The sequence below is a fragment of the Cnephaeus nilssonii genome, assembly GCF_951640355.1.
Source record: "Cnephaeus nilssonii genome assembly, chromosome: 21".
Taxonomy (NCBI): Eukaryota; Metazoa; Chordata; class Mammalia; order Chiroptera; family Vespertilionidae; genus Cnephaeus; species Cnephaeus nilssonii.
In genome coordinates this window covers 14723948-14741799 of record NC_137092.1, presented here as the reverse complement: position 1 = coordinate 14741799, position 17852 = coordinate 14723948, and the positions used below count along the sequence as shown (strand labels likewise).

General features: G+C 42.5%; 2 protein-coding genes across 10 annotated transcripts in view; both read left to right on the top strand.

The window, feature by feature from the left end:
- The window catches only part of TPM3 (tropomyosin 3), a gene marked incomplete at its 5' end in the record, with an annotated part of 29581 nt that extends 21360 nt beyond the window's left edge, over positions 1-8221 (top strand). For 5 of the 8 annotated variants that reach the window (XM_079761589.1, XM_079761590.1, XM_079761587.1 and 2 more), the window contains one exon: positions 6630-8221. In XM_079761589.1, the coding sequence (XP_079617715.1) occupies positions 6630-6712 (83 nt within the window). In that variant the 3' untranslated portion in view covers positions 6713-8221. The other 3 variants (XM_079761591.1, XM_079761588.1, XM_079761594.1) reach the window with 1 other exon arrangement.
- A 155-nt stretch (positions 8222-8376) lies between these two features.
- The window catches only part of NUP210L (nucleoporin 210 like), a 58419-nt gene continuing 48943 nt past the window's right edge, over positions 8377-17852 (top strand). For both annotated transcript variants that reach the window (XM_079761586.1, XM_079761585.1), the window contains exons 1-4: positions 8377-10109; positions 12196-12332; positions 16375-16506; positions 17665-17758. In XM_079761586.1, the coding sequence (XP_079617712.1) occupies positions 9766-10109; positions 12196-12332; positions 16375-16506; positions 17665-17758 (707 nt within the window). In that variant the 5' untranslated portion in view covers positions 8377-9765. The remainder of the gene's footprint in view (positions 10110-12195; positions 12333-16374; positions 16507-17664; positions 17759-17852) is intronic.

Sequence of the window (17852 nt, the reverse complement as noted above, 5' to 3'; positions counted from 1 at the left end):
AAATCAGGCTGGGCGGGGGTTAATTTTATTTTCTAGGTAATGGGGATGACACTGGAGATTTCCAACAAGGATGTGTTGTGGTCTGCATAGCATATATGAAGAGTTAATTTGGCAGCTGAGTTAAGAATATATTGGAAGGGAAGCAGATTATCAAAGTGATCCATGGAGACAATGATTCCCAAATTTCATACCACTTGGGGAGTTGCCATATTCACTTGTTGCCTACATTGTTTTCTTCAAATTTACTCTTGGTTTCAAATTTGTTTTATTCTTACTTGACACAGTTCTAACTTGAAATCAAAGGTTTGATGTGTGCTTCTGTGTTTCCTATTGCACATTAAAGAAATACAGATAATAAAAATTTTTTAAATTCACAAATGCATACTGCTTGACATCTCACCTCCACCAGCAGTGACTGTGCTACACTTCGGGAAATACTGGGCTAGTTCATTGCAGTTTTCCCAGGGATAATAGTCCGGACTAGAGTGATGGTGGTGAGGAGATGGCATGACGATGGGTATTTTGCAGGGCCTAGCCACTGAATGTGAGGAGGAAAAGCCAAGGGCTGGTCCTGAGCGTGGGAAAATGGTGGTGGTGTAGGTGCAGGGAGAACATGTGGAAGGTAGAGACTAAGTCTGAACAACTGTCCAGTTTCCAGGTGAAACAATCCTGGGGCTTGATTTGGGAATCCATAGGGTGACAAGCAGTTTAGGCCATGGAAGGGTTTAGAACCTTAAAAGACAATTGTAAATGTAAAAAGAAGAATTAAGCAAAGAGAAAAATCTATAGATGAGGAAGCCAAATGGATTTGGTTAGAGGGATAAAGGAGAATGAGTAGCCTTGATACTTTATGAAGTTCAGGGCTGGTGGTTTCCAATGATTCTCAACTTCAACCGATTAAGAAGGAAATTAACTGGAGATGGGACGTTGTCATTAATACTGTATTTGAAGGGTACATTTTGCTCCTTAAAACCTTTTGCACTCGGATGTCGAGTGTGACTCCACACGGTTAGCATTAGAATAAAGGAATCGAGAAAAAAGCAAGCGAGTGCAAAGGGTTAAGAGCAAGAAGAGGAGCTGTATTTCACAGAGAAAATAAAGTGAATTGGTGGAAAGTATTGTAGACACTAGCTACTAGTACATATGGCTGTTGAGCACTCAAAATATGGCTAATATTACTGAGGGGCTAAATTTCTAATTCTATTACTTTTCATCTAAATTTTACAGTCACATGTGGCTAGTGGCTACTGCATTGGATAGTACATTCCTAGATGTTTTAGTATTTGGGCAGGAGTTGACTTTGGCACAGAGGGGCTTCTTAGAAAAGAAAGAAGAGAGAATGGGAATGGGAAAAGTGAAGTGTTAATCCTGGTAGCTCCTGTTTTTCTCCATGGCCATGGCTGGTGTGATCAAGGATGGAGACCAGCAAGCCATGGCAGCTGAGTAAAATTTGGAATGTTACGTTAAATTCATTCTTTAATACTCTGTGTCCTGGCAGAAACCATCCTGTAATGCTTAAGTCTGGATCTTCTATTGGAATGGGGTCAGGCATCATTGGTAATCTCAGAGTAAAGTGCTTGACATCTTAACTTTTTCCTCTTAATTTCTAAGAAAGAACCACAGGCTGATAATGTGTATTCTTTAGTTCCTCGTTACCACTGTTGGAACGATGAACAAAACATGGCTAAACCCCAAGTTACCTGACGGGTGGCTCTAACCTGTTATTTTAGGCAGCCATATCTCAGTTTCTTTTCCTTTCCTGTAGTATTGTTGGAATACTCCCCAATCTCAACATTGGGGTGGGGTAAAAAATATCAAAAGCAAAATCTGTTCTCCCTCGTTCCTTGAACTTTGAGGCTTTAAAGCTGATGTGGTTCCCTTTACTCAGCCCTTTCCTGTTACTGAATGAAATTGACCTAATTCAGACTACGAAGCCTAAGGATGTCCAGTATTCATGAGATTGTTCTCTAATTAATTAGGCACGGCTAAAAGGAAATGAGACCAAATGGACTCTCCGGGTTGCCTTTTTGGTTTGTTTTCTTTTGCTGTTATCAGGGAACCAAGAACTTTAATGAGCTGGTATCTGATCCTGAATTTTTAGCCACTAGAGATAGCAGAGTTAAAAACTTTACTTATTGCCGAAACCGGTTTGGCTCAGTGGATAGAGCGTAGGCCTGCGGACTCAAGGATCCCAGGTTCGATTCCGGTCAAGGGCATGTACCTTGGTTGCGGGCACATCCCCAGTAGGGGGTGTGCAAGAGGTAGCTGATCGATGTTTCTCTCTCATCGATGTTTCTAACGCTCTATCCCTCTCTCTTACTCTCTGTAAAAAATCAATAAAATATATTTTTAAAAAAACTTTACTTATTAAATAAGTTCCTTGTGAGAGAACAACCACATTTGTCTTTCTGACTTCATGCAATTCTAAGGGAACTATGCGTTCTGGGAATTAAGCAATAAAATGCTCCCACTTCTCTATTTATTTTTCCCCTAAATGGAACAAAACCCTCATTGACCAGACTGTTTTAAGGAATAAGATTCTGCTTACACCTTCGATCCAAGACGGCAGTGGGAGTCACACTAACTAACTTGGATATGGATGCTACAGGGGAGTCAGGCTGCACATGGAATCTATGTGTCAGGGGTGTCCCAGTGAACGTGACAGGTCCAATCCTAGGCCCCATGGAGTTTATAGACTAGTATAGTGGTTTTTTTATTTAGTCCAGGATAACCCTGGGGTGTACAGAACAATTCTACTTATTGCTGTCCCCTGCCCAGTAAATATCTGTATGGCCTTCTAGTTACTGTGACAATTAAAGCCTGCCTCCACACATTTCCAAATTGTCCTCTGGGGGGAAAGGGCAATATTACTCATATTGAGACCCACTGGCTTATTTCTGCCCCTTAAAATACAGCTATTGTTGCCCTAACCGGTTTGACTCAGTGGATAGAGCACCGGCCTACGAACTGAAGGGTCCTAGGTTCGATTTCGGTCAAGGGCACATGGCACATGCCTAGGTTTCGGGCTTGATTACCAGTGTGGGGTGTGCAGGAGGCAGCTGATCAATGAGTTTCTTGCATAGTTGATGTTTCTGTCTCTCCCTCTCCCTTTCTCTCTGAAATCAATAATAATAATAAAAAAATGCAGCAATTGTCCTAGATGGTGTGGCTCTGAGAGGTCACGGGTTCGATTCCCAAAAGGGGCACATGCCTGGGTTTCCAGCTCAATCTTCATTGGTTGTACAGTGGGCAGCCAATGGATGGTTCTCTCTCATCAATGTTTCTCCCTCTCCCTTCTTTCTCTAAAAAAATAAATAAAATTTTTAAAAGCTGTTATTTTGGGATATTCCATCTACCAGGATCTTCTTATACATATATGCTTATTTTTCTTTTTTAATCCTCACCTGAGCATATGTTTTTATTGATTTTAAAAGGAAGGGGGGAAATAAAAAATACCAAAGAAAAAGATAACAGTAAAAGGAAGGGGGAGAGCCCGGCCAGCATGGCTCAGTGGCTGAGTGTTGACCTATGAACCAGGAGATCAGGGTTTGATTCCCTGTCAGGGAACATGCCCAGGTTGCAGGCTTGATCCCCCATGTGCCGTGTGCAGGAGGCAGCTAATCAATGATTCTATCTCTCCATTTATGTTTCTCTCTCTCCCTCTCCTCTGAAATTAAAAAAAAAAAAAGGAAGGGGGAGAAGGAGAAAGAGAAACATTGATCTGTTGCCTCTCATATGCACTCTGACTGGGAATTAAACGCGAAACCTTTTGGTGTGTGGGACTATGCTCCAACTAACTGAGCCACCTGGCCAGGGCTATGCTTTTTGTTTTGATAGTGTATATAACTGGGAGCATAAAAGTATCTTTTTCATATTGACATCTTTTTTGTCTGTTTTTGTTAATCCTCACCTGAGGCTTTTTTCTCCATTGCTATTCAGAGAGAGTGGAATGGATGGGCAAGGGGTGTGGGGTAGAGAAAGAAACAGAAGCATTGATGTGAGAGAGACACATCAACTAGTTGCCTCCTGCACGGTCCTGTCCAAGGCAGGTGGGGGAGCGAACTCGAAACCCAGGTACTTGCCCTTGACCAGGAATCAAACCCCAGACAGACCCTTTGGTGCTCAAGCAGACACTCTAACCACTGAACTACACTGACCAGGGCTCGTGGTGACATCTTTAGACAATTTTGAAACCGACTGTAAAACAGAAAGAAACTTTACATGAACTTCAGAGGCTGACACAAATTTCCATTACCCCTGTGCAGGATTTGGATTCTCCATACCCCTCTTTAAGGTGTGCTCCAAGTAGAAAATCCAGACAAAGCCAAGGAACTTGAGCACTTAACTACTTGTATCGGGAATGCTTGGGTTGGAGGAAACAGCAGCTAAAATAAATATGGGGTTTATTTTTATTCCATAATAAAAGTTTAGACTTGAGCAACTGTGGTCTAATATAGCTGGACTTAGTGTGATTCTTTTGGTCTTTTAAGGTTGGACTATGTAGCTCTAGCCATCACAACCATATTCAAAGGCAAGAAGGGAAGCTAAAATTTTCCCAGGAACTCCCAGCAGATTAATATCTATACCTCATTGGTCAGAACTGGATCACATGACCACCCCTAGCTGCAAGTGAATCTGAAAAAAAACTAGAATAGGATAGTCTTGATTGGCTTGTACCAGTAATTCAACTTCCCTGGCCCTGAGCACACTGTTAACTCTTAACAGGTTTGGGGTGTTTTTTGTTTGTTTGTTTTTAAAAGGGGGGAAGTTGGATTTTGATTGAATAAACCATTATGATAATTCTATTCCAGTGCCTACAACAAGAAGCATTAGAAAGTGTAGGATTGAGTGGGTATAGGGATATTTGTCCCAATCTACCATTCATAATGGTGTATTAAATGCTTTTACAGAAAAATGTTCAACTGTTCACTTGGTCCTTCCAAACCTCATCATTATAAATGTATTTCTTATACTTGAGCTGTATTCCTTTCTCTGCCCTGTTTCACTTGTCTCCGTTTCTCAACCCAGGGAATATATACTATGGATGTGTTTTTTCCCCCCTCATAATGTTGTCCTTCCAACTTGTTGGTCTGAGTTTTATTTTATTCCTCCGTTAGTCTTTCCATCAACTGACTGACTCTTATTGCCCTCTGTCTGAATCGTCCTTGCATCCATTCTGCCTTACAGATGCATGTCATGTGTGCCAGCTAGTTGAAAGTCTCAGATTTACATCTGGTACTCTACTAACCTTCCCTTTTTCTCTTTCTCCTCCTCTTTCTCCTCTCCTCTTGTTTTCTCTCCTTCCTGTCGCTGCTACAGAGCATCTCTACAGCCAACTTGAGCGAAACCGCCTGCTTTCTAATGAGCTGAAGCTAACGCTGCATGATCTGTGTGACTGATGGCAGGGCTCCCTGGTGCCCATTAAACCGAGCTTATTGCTCACACCACTGACCTGGACCCCAGCACAAAGCTGATTGTCTTTTTAAAATTTACTAAGTTGCCCTAAGCAAATTGCTTTTTAATTGGGGCAGTTAGACTATTGTTGACTTCCTGTATAGTAGGAATGTTTAATACTGCATTTCTATCCCTTTTCAAGAGGCTGTGGGTGATGGAGAGGCCTGAGAGGTTAAGTGAGAAAACATGGGAGAGTTTTCTGCTTTCCACCCTTACTTGCTGCTCTTTCACTTGTGCACTGACTGTAGGATACTTTCCCTTGCATGGATGTTTTCTAACAATAAAAGGAATGACTTGACAAGATGTTGTAACTGCTTTATCTGCAGGCCCAGCGATGGGCCCTTCCGACTGGATGCAAAAAAGGGAAGGGAAGGGAAGGGAAAGAAAAGGGTGTGGGATATTGATAGGTCTGTGTGCCATCACCTTCCCCGAGTTACAGATTTGAGTATTTTCCCACCTCCCTAGAGCAGTCAGAGAGGATTGCTTTCTGGGCAGATTAGATTCTCTTTGATGTCCAGCTGCTAGTTTTCTTCCTGACATTTTCCATGTTGCTTTTTCCTCATTTTATGTTTAATTTTAACTAACTATGTCACAAGCTAGTTCTGAATAAACACTGCAAAAATCTTAAGGTTTTGCTTACACGTGTATGTTTGATAGTATTCTTGGCTTTATTTTCTTTAGACTATTTTACTTAACTGTGGGGGTTCTTTTATTTATCCCACCAGTTATTCCTTTCCTCTCTAGCTCATGAGAATACCCATGTACTCTTTTCGAGTTGAGATCCTAATGTTTCTATGGTAGAAATATACCCATCCTTATTCTCAGTGGCCAAACCTCAGTGAGCCATTGTTCTCTGGGCAAAGCCTAAAGGAGTTGATGGTGATGTTTAAGGCTGCCTCCTTTGGGGGACTGAAAGCTGTAAGGCTGTTGGGTGTGGGAAGTAGAGGAAATGACTGATGAGGTTCCCAACTCCCCCAGAAGCACAGCAGCGCCTGCAACTTCAGTAGGCAAGCCAGCGGCCCTGCAAAACCAAGTGATGCAATAGCTGACTCTGTGGCTGAGAAGGCAACTGCTTTGTTAGTCTGCAGCTTCCCTGCAACAGGAGCAGTTCTCAGAGTGGGTAGACCTTGAGATTTACTTCTGGTTTTTAATGTCTCTTCCTTTACCCCCATTAGATAAACTGAAATGCACCAAAGAGGAACACCTCTGTACACAAAGGATGCTGGACCAGACTCTGCTTGACCTGAATGAGATGTAGAGCCACCCAGTCCCGCCCTGCCGCTGCTCCTCCCTCTGACCCTGACTCCGCCTGAGGCCAGCCTGCTTGAAGCTGACCTTTAAACTGAGGGCTGATCTTTAACTGGAAGGCTGCTTTCTCCTTTCACTGCCCCCCCCCTCCCCCTGCGTCTTTTTCGCCAAATTGTCTCTGCCTCCCCTCAGAGATTTTGATTGGGCTAGAGGCTGAGCGCCTTTGGGAACAACATTGAAGGGAATGTGAGCACAATGCAAAGTGTCTTTAAAAGCATGTTGTGATGTACACATTTTGTAATTACCTTTTTTGTTGTTGATGTGGCAACCATTTGTAAAACATTCCAAGTAATTCCACAGTTCTCAAGCTGCAGCCTAATCCCTTTCTCACTTTTAGGAGGTAATTTTTCAGTTTAACCCATAGTGCCCTCTCCATAGAGGAGGGAGAGAGGATGGGCCTGCCTTACCGAGAGCCACACACAGCCCAGAGAAAGGCTCCTCTCTGGGGAACCATTCCTTTGTGCAGAGTGCCAGCCAAATCGAAAAGGTGATTCCAGGAGGAGTTAGCTCCTCACCCCCCCCCCCCCCCCCAAAAAAAAAGTGATGTTTAGGTTTCAGCTTTTAAGGCATCTTTGGGCAACTTATTTTTTTCATCAGAAGTGACCAAATTAAAATGGTGAGACCTCTCTGTCAGAGACCAAATTCTTGTCCCATCTCTACCCTTTCCCCAATGGTTCACAAAATGGATCATGTGCCCCTTCTGTTGAAGTGACCAATTATTTGCTCTCCTGCCTCCTTGAAAGAAAGAAAATTATGTTTTTGCCACTGATTTAGCCAAATGGAACTCATCTCATTACCCTCCTCTGGGTCTGAAGCTGCTGTCTCTAAAAGTGCCATCTCATTGTGCTTTGTTACCAGTTAGTGCTGGAGAAATCTTGAATAGTTTATGTACAAAACTTTTTAAATTTTGTATTATTTTGAAACTTGGCTTTTTTGAGATTGGGACACACTGGCCACACTGGCTGTGAGAGCTCGCTGCAGTCTGGGCTGGCGGTGTGCTGATCTTTAAGTTTCTTTCCCTCCCCAATGCCCCGTTTTTAGTGCGGTTTCCTTGAGGTCTGTTAGGAGCGCATCCTGCAGCTTAATGGCTTAAAATGTACTCTCCTTTGGTGTGGTCCCTTTGGGGCCAATTGGGAGAAAGAGAAACCAATAGTGCAACTGTTTTGATACTGAAAATTGAACAAGTATCTTTTTAAAATAAAGAACCAGTCCCTCCAACCTCCAGACCTACTTGACTTCTTTATTTATTTATTTACTATTTATTTTTACTAATCCAAGTGTGCTTTCTCCACAGGAACTGAGGTTTGGGCTAAAAATCAGATCTTTGTAGGTGGTAGCAACAGGACATAGCATACCAAAACGGGGTTCAAAACTCAGCTCTGAGTTCCTAGTTGTTATGTCCTGATATAACAGCGGTAAAACAAAGGTAACACATATTATCAGGTAAAGGGAAATTTTGGGGGAAAAAAATGTGCCAATCCTTTTATGTTGTTGTTAATCCTCACCTGAAGATTTTTTTCCATTGATTTTTTAAAATTTTATTTTATTGCTTAAAGTATTCTAAAGAGTAGTACATATGTCTCCTTTTTTTTCCTATTGACCTTCCCCTGGCCTCCCCAACCCCCCACTACCTTGCGTCCATTGGTTATGCTTATATGCATGCATACAAGTCCTTCGGTTGATCTCTTACCTCCCCACCCAACCTCCCCAGCCTTCCTGCTGTAATTTGATAGTCTGTTAGATGCTGCTCTGCTTCTGTATCTATTTTTGTTCATCAGTTTATAATGTTCTTTATTATCCATCAGAGGCCCAGTGTACGAATTCGTGATCAAGCCTAAACTGGCTCTCCAACATCCCCCAAGGGGTCCTGGATTTCGAGAGGGTGCAGGCCAGGCCGAGGGACCCCACCGGTGCACTATCTGGGTGGAAGGTTGGCCAGCCGGGGAGGGACTGCGGGGAGCTCCCGGGCATGTCTGGCCTGTCTCACTCAGCAGCAAGCTAACCTACCAGTTGGAGCATCTATCCCCTGGTGGTTAGTGCACGTCATAGCGAGCAGTTGAGCGGTCTTAGCGTATTAATGCTTTGATTGGTTGAACAGTCGACCAGACACTTAGCATATTAGGCTTTTATTATATAGGATAAATGAGAAAAATATGGAATGCTTCACAAATTTGCGTGTCATCCTTGCGCAGGGGCCATGCTAATCTCTATTGTTCCAATTTTAGTATGTGTGCTGCTGAAGCGAGCACTCCATTGATATTTTTAGAGAGAGTGGAAGGGGGACAGAGAGAGTGGAAGGGGTGGAGAGAGAAACATTGATGTGAGAGAGGCATATCGATTGGTTGCCTCCTGCATGTGCCCTTGACCAGGAATGGAACCTGAAACCCTTAACGAGAAGTGCTCTTAGCTCAACTGGTGTGGCTCAGTGGTTGAGCCTTGACCTATGAACCAGGAGGTCACAGTTCAATTGCCAGTCAGGGCACATGTCCAGGTTGTGGGCTCAATCCCCAGTGTGGGCGTGCAGAAGGCAGCCGATAAATGATTCTCTCGCGTCATTGATGTTTCTATCTCTCTCTCCCTCTCCCTTTCTGAAATCAATAAAATATATATTTTTTAAAAAGACGTGCTCTTAATATTTGCTTAGAGATTGTATGAGTGGATAGCTTTCAAAGTTGCCTTTGACACACCAGTGCCTGGCATTCCCTGCACCCTGGCCATGAGGCTGGACGAGAAGCTGACATACTAGTAAAATGACACAGCTCCCTAGACAACCACCAGCTCTAGCTGTTTATACTTAAGACTGGAAATTTTTCCGTTAATAGGCACGGATCAATGCATAGAAATTACTGCCCTCCCCCCCAAAAAAAATTGGAGGTGGGGTGGGGTTAGGGGCCAAATAACAAGGTAGGCAATAGAATTAAACTGGGAGAAAGTTTTTTTAGACTTTTTGATTTTTATTTATTAACAAGATCTGCCCTCCAATATTTAAGTGGGCAAGTTTCCATGAGGTTGGTTTGCGGGAGCGTTGAAGAAAGGTGTTCCCACAATTCCCAGCCAGGCGGCCCCGCCTCCCGCCGGCATTCCGCGCGAGGATTGGCTGGTGGGGCCGGGACCGCCGAGGTGAGAGGACCTGAGCCTGCAGGCGCCATGACCGGCTCCGGGGCACCGGGGCCCCCAGGCCCGGGCCTGGCTTCCTGCTCGCCCCGACACCGCCTCCTCCTGCTGCTGCTGCTGCTGCCTGGGGCCCTGGCCCACAAGCTGAAGGTGCCGCAGGTGCTGCTGCCCTTCAGCCGGGAGTCCGGCCGCGTGCCCTTCCCGCTGGAGGCACAGCGGGGCTGCTACACTTGGTGAGGGGCTGGGGTCACTGGTCTGCACCCCACTCCGCCCGGCGAGGATGGGAGAGGCTCACCGTGTCAGAGGCCACGGGAAGGCTGTGTGCCCACTTGGTGGCTTCCCCGGAGGGAGGCAGGTGGGGTGTGGGTGGGAGTGGAGTGGCCAGATTCCCGTGTGGCCTACCCTCGCGTGGGAGACCCGAAGGCTACGTGGGACACGGCTCTTCTCTGAGACATGCCCAGGACGTGACACTGGCCGCGCGCGTGTGTGTGTGTGTGTGTGTGTGTGTGTGTGTGTGTGTGTTGGGGGGCGGGGGGTCACTGTGGGAGTGGCCATTAGAGCCCACGGAAGCCCTGTGTGGGAGGTCTCTGGTATTGGGGCTAACCAACGTGGGGACCCCCCCCCCAGGGTACACAGCTAGAGGGAGAAAGGCCGGAGGGAATTTACTAGGAGCAGAGAGGCTTCGAGTGTAAGCGTCCCCACTAACTAACTAAGGTGGGGTCTTCTGTGTGAACATCCCAAAACGTAAACTATTGTGTACTTAACTAAGCACATTGCATGTATTAACTCTATTTTTGTAGTCTTGTGAAGTAAGTACGATTAGTCCTATTTTACAGATGAGGGAACTGAGGCCCAGAGACCACGAAGTACAAACTTCCTGCAATATGAAAAGATCCATTGTGGGTGAAGATGAGATCTGCCTGTAATATGTTCTCCCCCTTATAGGATGGTACCCTCCTGAACGGGGAGGACAAGGGTACTCTAAAGGGATGATTTTCTGACTGAGGATGGAAAGACATGATTTTCTTGGGTGGGAGGACTCAATGGTATGTTGTGAGGTTACCTAAGTAACCCTTGACCTTCAGTGAGGGAACCTAACTGAAGTGGGCTTCAAAGTCTCAGGGGTTCATCCTAAAAGGAGTGGATTTCCACTTACCATCTCCTAAGACAGGGGTGGGGAACCTTCCTTCTGCCAAGGGTCATTTGGATATTTATAACATCATTCCTGGGCCATACAGAAGTATCAACTGAGCCTGCCTGGTGTGGCTCAGCCGCTGAGCAGGGACCTATGAACCAGGAAGTGGCAGTTGGATTCCTGGTCAGGGCACATGCCGGGTTGCTCTCCTTCTCCCTTCCTCTCAGAAATCAATAAAAATATAATTTTAAAAAATTAGCTTACTATATTTGGTCAAACATTTAATTAACTCAACCCTAATGCCTTGGCAGGGCCACACCAAAGTATTGCATGGGCCTTATACAGCCTTCGGGCCAGATGTTCCCCACCCCTCTCCTAAGAGAGCACTAAGGTTTGTTTAGAGTGTAAGAAGTTCACATCCCACTTCACGAGGAAGTATAAGGGAAGTATAATTGTAAGATAACCCAGTGTGATGTATTTCCTGATTGAGAGGATGATGCAAGGAATCTTTCCAACATTGAAAGCCATTCCATCCATCCAAAAGTATTAATGACCTTTTTTTAAGTGAGCTCGGACCTCATCATTTCAGCAACTTTTTCATCTAAGATATCAGCAACCCACTTTCTAGAATTGAAGGAAACTCATTCCTGAGAGTATAAGAAAACCACTTCTCTCATTATTGGAAACACATCAATCCTATTTTTACATGCCGAGGGAAGAATGTAGCAATCTAATTTTAAATATTGAGGAATGTAATTTTGCACATGGGATCATTGGGAAACAGTTCTGATCAGTTTCTCCCACTTAAATATTTTTTAAAAAATTTAAATTGATTTCAGAAAGGGAGAGAGAGATAGGAACATCAATGATGAGAGAGAATCGTCGATTGGCTGCCTTCTGCAGGCCCCTCACTGGGGATCAAACCCACAACCTAGGCATTACCCTGACCAGGTATCAAACCGTGACCTTCTGGTTCATAGATCGATGCTCAACTGCTGAGCCACACCGGCTGAGCCAGTCTCTCCCACTTAAATCTTGTTTCCTAAGTAATGTTTCTATTTTGAACAGGGTCATTTAAATACACCTGGTAGTATGTAATAATGGACAAAATAAAAGAATTTGTGTTCCACCAAAAGTTAACCCACTTATTCTTATTCATACTCTTAAGCATTTTATTCTGGCAGGCATTCCACCCATCCTGATGTAGTAACTGTTGAGCCTTTATATGAAAACGACATCTTATGTTCCCAAAAAGCTGTAATTTTTGCTGAATCTACCCAACCTGTACGCCTCAGCAGTATTATTCTTGCTCGAGAGATAGGTATGTTGAGAGAAAACACAATATGTAACAGTAAAATAATTGTGGCATCCAATTCTGTGATTTTTTTTTAATTTTTATTTTTGTATATTCAGCACCTGGCATGGGTACCTGATACAAGAGGGAAAGAATTACTTATCAGAACTAGCTTAAGTGTTAATGTCTGAGCTTGGTCTTGAGTAAGGCCGAAGGCAGAAGTATAAAGACTAGTACTTCTCAAAGTGTGGTCGGTGAACCTATACCATTAGCATCACCTGGAGCTTGTTAGAGGTTTTGTTTGTTTTTAGAGAGGGAGGGAGGGAGAAAGAAATAAAACCACACACACAGAAACATGGAAGTGGTAAGAGAAACATCAGTTGGTTGCCTCATGCACGTGCCCCCAACGGGGATAGAAACAGCAACCTAGGTATGTGCCTTGACCAGGAACTGAACAGGTGACCTTCCAGTGCACGGGACAATGCTCCAAGCAACTGAGCCACCCTGGCCAGGGGAGAAATGTAAATTCTTAGGCCCCATCTCACTTCGGCTATATCAGAATCTCTGGGGTGGGCCCAAAACAAGCTTTCTGGGTGATTCTCATCCATACGAAAGTTTGGGAAGTACTGCACCAGTCTGTTTTAAACTAGAACAGCTCAAGAAATGCTATTTGTATCCAAAATCAGAGCAGGGCTCTTTGTGTTCCTGAGTTTCTGGCATTTCATTGCCATATTGATAGGCCAGAAGTATCTGTATGACTTTTAACTATTTTGATAAGTGATATATCAATGCTATGTTATCAAAGAGAAGTTCAAGTTGCTTGGTATACCATATTTTATATATTTGAATATGCCATCTATTACAAAGCTATTTTTGTGTACCACTATTATTTTATGTACCACTAAAAAAGAAAAATGTTGACAAACAATGCTTTTCTTTTTTTAAAAATATATTTTATTGATTTTTTACAGAGAGGAAGGGAGAGGGATAGAGAGTTAGAAACATCAATGAGAGAGAAACATCAGCTGCCTCCTGCACACCTCCTACTGGGGATGTGCCCACAACTGAGGTACATGCCCTTGACCGGAATTGAACCTGGGACCCTTCAGTCCGCAGGCTTGTCGCTCTATCCACTGAGCCAAACCGGTCAGGGCAAACGATGCTTTTTTATTTTCTTTTTTGTTAATCCTCATCCGAGGTTATTTTTTCCAGAGAGTGGAAAGGAGGGGGAGAGACAGAAAGAGAGAAACATCGATGTGAGAGAGACACATCGATTGATTGCTTCCTGCACTCGCCCCTCAGGTCATGGGATCGAGCCTGCAACTGAGGTAGTGCCCTTTACTGGAATCGAACCCAGAACCCTTCAGTCTGTGGGCTGACTCTCTAACCAATGAGCGAAACTGGCTAGGGCCAAGCTATGCTTTTCTTCATTTAGAATTTATATCTACTGAAGAACTCTTTGTCTTAGTTAGATGGTTATTTTTATTATACATCACTACCATGTCTAATAAAAAGGAATCCTATACATACAATAAAGAGGTAATATGCAAATGGTCGTTATGCCGTGATGCATAACGAACGGATCAGCACGAGGGCCGGGCAGCAAGCTCTGTGCAGCGGTGGGCCAGGCGGCCAGCTGAGGCAAGCGGCAGCGAGCTAGTAGCGCACGGATTCATGCGCAGGGCCACTAGTGTATAAGTAAAATGAACTGGTTAAGATATTTCTAAAACTGCCTAGCCCATTTGACTCAGTGGATGGGACGACCCTCAACCAACTGAGCCATACTGGCCGGGGCTCAAAATTAATATTTTGCTATTAATACAGTTGTGTACATAGATGGTGGACACTCCCAATGATCGATGCCAGTCTCAGTGTCCTACCTGAGTGGGGACAGTGGGAACGGGCACTTTTCCTCTCCTTTCCATCTCCCTCTAAAAAATAAAAAATAAAAACATTTTTTAAAAAGTAAAAAACATAAAAATTTAAACATTTTATTTTAAAATAATTTTAGATTTAAAATCACTTTAGAAAGTTATTTTAGAAGAAATGCACAGATAATGCAAAGAGTTCCCACATACTCTTCATCCAGTTTCCCGTACTGTTACACTCGTGTCCCTTCTGCTCTAGGAGTCAGTCCAAGACACCACATTACTAAACTAAATTGTCATGTTTTCTCTTAATCTCCTCTAATCTGTGACAGTTTCTCAGTCTTTCCATGTCTTTCATGACCTTCACACTTGAAAGAGTATTGGTCTGGTATTCTGTAGAATGTCTCAGTTTCACTTTGTCCGGTATCTTTTCATGATTAGACTGGGTTATAGATTTTTAGGAAGAAAACCATAGAAATGAAGAGCCCTTCTCATTGTGGTATATCAGGGGGTACATGCTATCAGCAGATTTATTACTAGCGATCACTTGCTTAAGGTAGTATCTGCCAGGTTTCTCCACTGTAAAGTTACCATTGTTCTCTCCCCATAGGCTGTTCATTAAAGATAATCGCCACGTTCAGCCCACTTTTCAAGGGAGAGAAAATAAGCTCCAGTTCCTGGAGTGTGGAGTGTCAAGGGATTTGTGGACACATTTTTTTTAAAATTATATTTTTATTGATTTCAGAGAGGAAGAGCAAGATAGAAACATCAATGATGGGAGAGAATCATTGATTAGCTGCCTCCTGCATGCCCCCCACATGGGGGATCGAGCCCACAACCTGGGCATGTTCCCTGAACTGCAATCGAACCATGACCTCCTGGTTCATAGGTCGATGCTCAACCACTGAGCCATGCCGGCTGGGCTGTGGAAACATATTAAAACCACCACAAGCCCTGATGGTTGAGCTAAATTAGAACCCGAGGAAGAGAAACATGGATCGGCTGCCTCCTACCAGGGATCAGCTTCTTTCTCTGACACAAGAAACCTGACACTCGTTTTGTTGAACCCTACAAATATAAAGTAGTTCCAGGATAATTAATTCAATTTCTATGTTTCTTGTGGAAGAAAGTATAGATTTTACTGAAATAACATTTTTATGCTTTTTAGCCGTTTTTGAGGGGCAGTTACCTGTATTACACCTAGGGAACACAGCTTACCCCTGACTGACTGACTGACTTCCTTCCTTCCTTCCTTCCTTCCTTCCTTCCTTCCTTCCTTCCTTCCTTCCTTCCTTCCTATTTCTTTCATGGAATGTTTCACGAATTTGTAGGTCATCCTTGCGCAGGGGCCATGCTAATCTTCTCTGTATCGTTCCAACTTTAGTATATGTGCTGCCAAAGTGAGCACCCTGATATCCATTATTAATTTGAGGTATTGAAATTGTAGTTACTTTGCTTTTTTTTTTTTTTGCTTTTTGTTTCTTGAAGATGAAGCTAAATCTAAAAATGTATACTTACAACAGCAGAATGGGTTGGCTATATAGACAGTCCTCTAACACATGGTAAATGTGACGGGGAAGTGCTATTAAAGGATAATATCAAACAAGTTTTATTTCATCTTCATTTCATTCTGTATTGTTTCAATTTGTGTTTATGAATTTCATTATGACTATATTGTCTGGAACTCTGATTGTATCTAATACATGGTTCCCAGGCCTTTTAATCTCATGGTCCAAAGGGGGGAAATTGGAAAAATAAAGAGAGAGAAATTTTTTGGTAGGACTGACATTGTTGCAACCATTTTATTTAACTAAATACATTTTTTAAAATCTATCACCATAATTTCATAAAAGGAAAAACATTTTGACACTTCAAAAGTAAGATAGAATGTAAAAATAAAGTATAATCCTTTAAAGTGAGTACATTTGATTATGTGCTATTTTACATTATTTTTTCTCATTTTTCAATGGATGAATGAAAACATACATTGTAGGTCAGTGTTTGGGAGTCACTGGTCTAGTGTTTTATTATAAACAAAACTTCTTATATTTTGTCATTGTGTTGTTTTCTTCCACAGGTTGAAAGCAACTGTTACAGCCTTTCTTTTTTTCTACTATTTAGAATAAGATTCTGAGTGTTTAAGACATTTAATAGAGTCATGACCTGTTGAATTAAGTTCTCAGTGTTTGGATTCATTGCAGTGACTGACCATGAGCTGCGCTGTGATGTGAAGGTTGATGTGATAGATAGCATTGAAATTATATCTCGAACTCGGGAACTTTATGTAGACGATTCACCCCTGGAACTGATGGTGAGGGCCTTGGATGCTGAAGGTAAAGAAGTTCGGAAGATTCAACAAAATTACTTAAAGTAATACCTCCTATATGTTTAGTACTTGGAAACAGAAACTGGAGAGATAAAAGTAGATTGGAAGCAATATTTATTTTCTCATGTGAAGCTCATGTACATGAGGAATTAATCATTCTGAGCATGGTTCAATACACTAGCTAATACTTTCATAAAATTTTCCTGCTATATTGAATTGTTGGTTATCTCAGAAGTTTTCTTGAATGTCCAAATTCTGCCACTTAGCTTCTGCTGATGATCCCCAAATCAGCAACTAAGAACCCTTTTTTTAGAATTTATTGCTAGCTCTGTTTTGATAAGTCCACTTTCTGTAGGCTAGGAAAATTCAATGTAAACCTGTGAAAAAGTTTTATAATTTTAAATTTGTCTTTCTTGAGCCTGGTTTTTTTTTTTTTAATATATTTTATTGATTTTTCACAGAGAGGAAGAGAGAGGGATAGAGAGTTAGAAACATCGATTAAAGAGAAACATCAATCAGCTGCCTCTTGCACAACCCCCACTGGGGATGTGCCCGCAACCAAGGTACATGCCCTTGACCGGAATCGAACCTGGGACCCTTCAGTCCGCAGGCCGATGCTCTATCCACTGAGCCAAACCAGTTTCGGCGAGCCTGGTTTTATATAGCTTAATATACTATGCTGATGTTATAATACATTTAAAACATTTAAAGTTATTGCCTCTTTCTAAACTATTAAGTAAAGAATAGTGTTTTTTTTTTAAGTCTGAAGAGTGAATGTATTAAATTATTCTAGACTCTCAATTTTATAAAATTTTTGTTGAAGGGACCAGAATTTAGGGATTCCTGTCTACCTCCTATGAGGTAGACTACAAGGTGGCCTTTAGGTAAAGAGAAACAGAAAAAGTGGCATAATTTTTGTCAACCAGAAGCTAGTCATTTTGAGTTCTTTTTACTTTCAGAAAGCTTGTGCAGCAATAGCACTTATATTATTTATATAGGGATCTTCCTGGTATATGTATTTTAATTAATTAATGATAAGTGTTCCTATTTGTTCATTAAAAAGGCCCGAAAGTAATTTTCTAGTTAGGTTTTCCTTTTTAGTTAAGATACCTGAATGGTTTTGAGCATGTGATTCTGTCTTGTCTGCTTTTTACTTGATCTACAGGAAATACTTTTAGTAGTTTGGCAGGGATGATGTTTGAGTGGAGCATTGCTAAGGACAACGAATCATCAAGAGGAGAACTGTCTAACAAAATTAGGTAACCCTGCAACCTAACATATACCATCTGACTCTGAAGGAGACCTCTGCCTTTGTGGTACACTGAACAACCATTTGTAAGGGCATTAATCCTG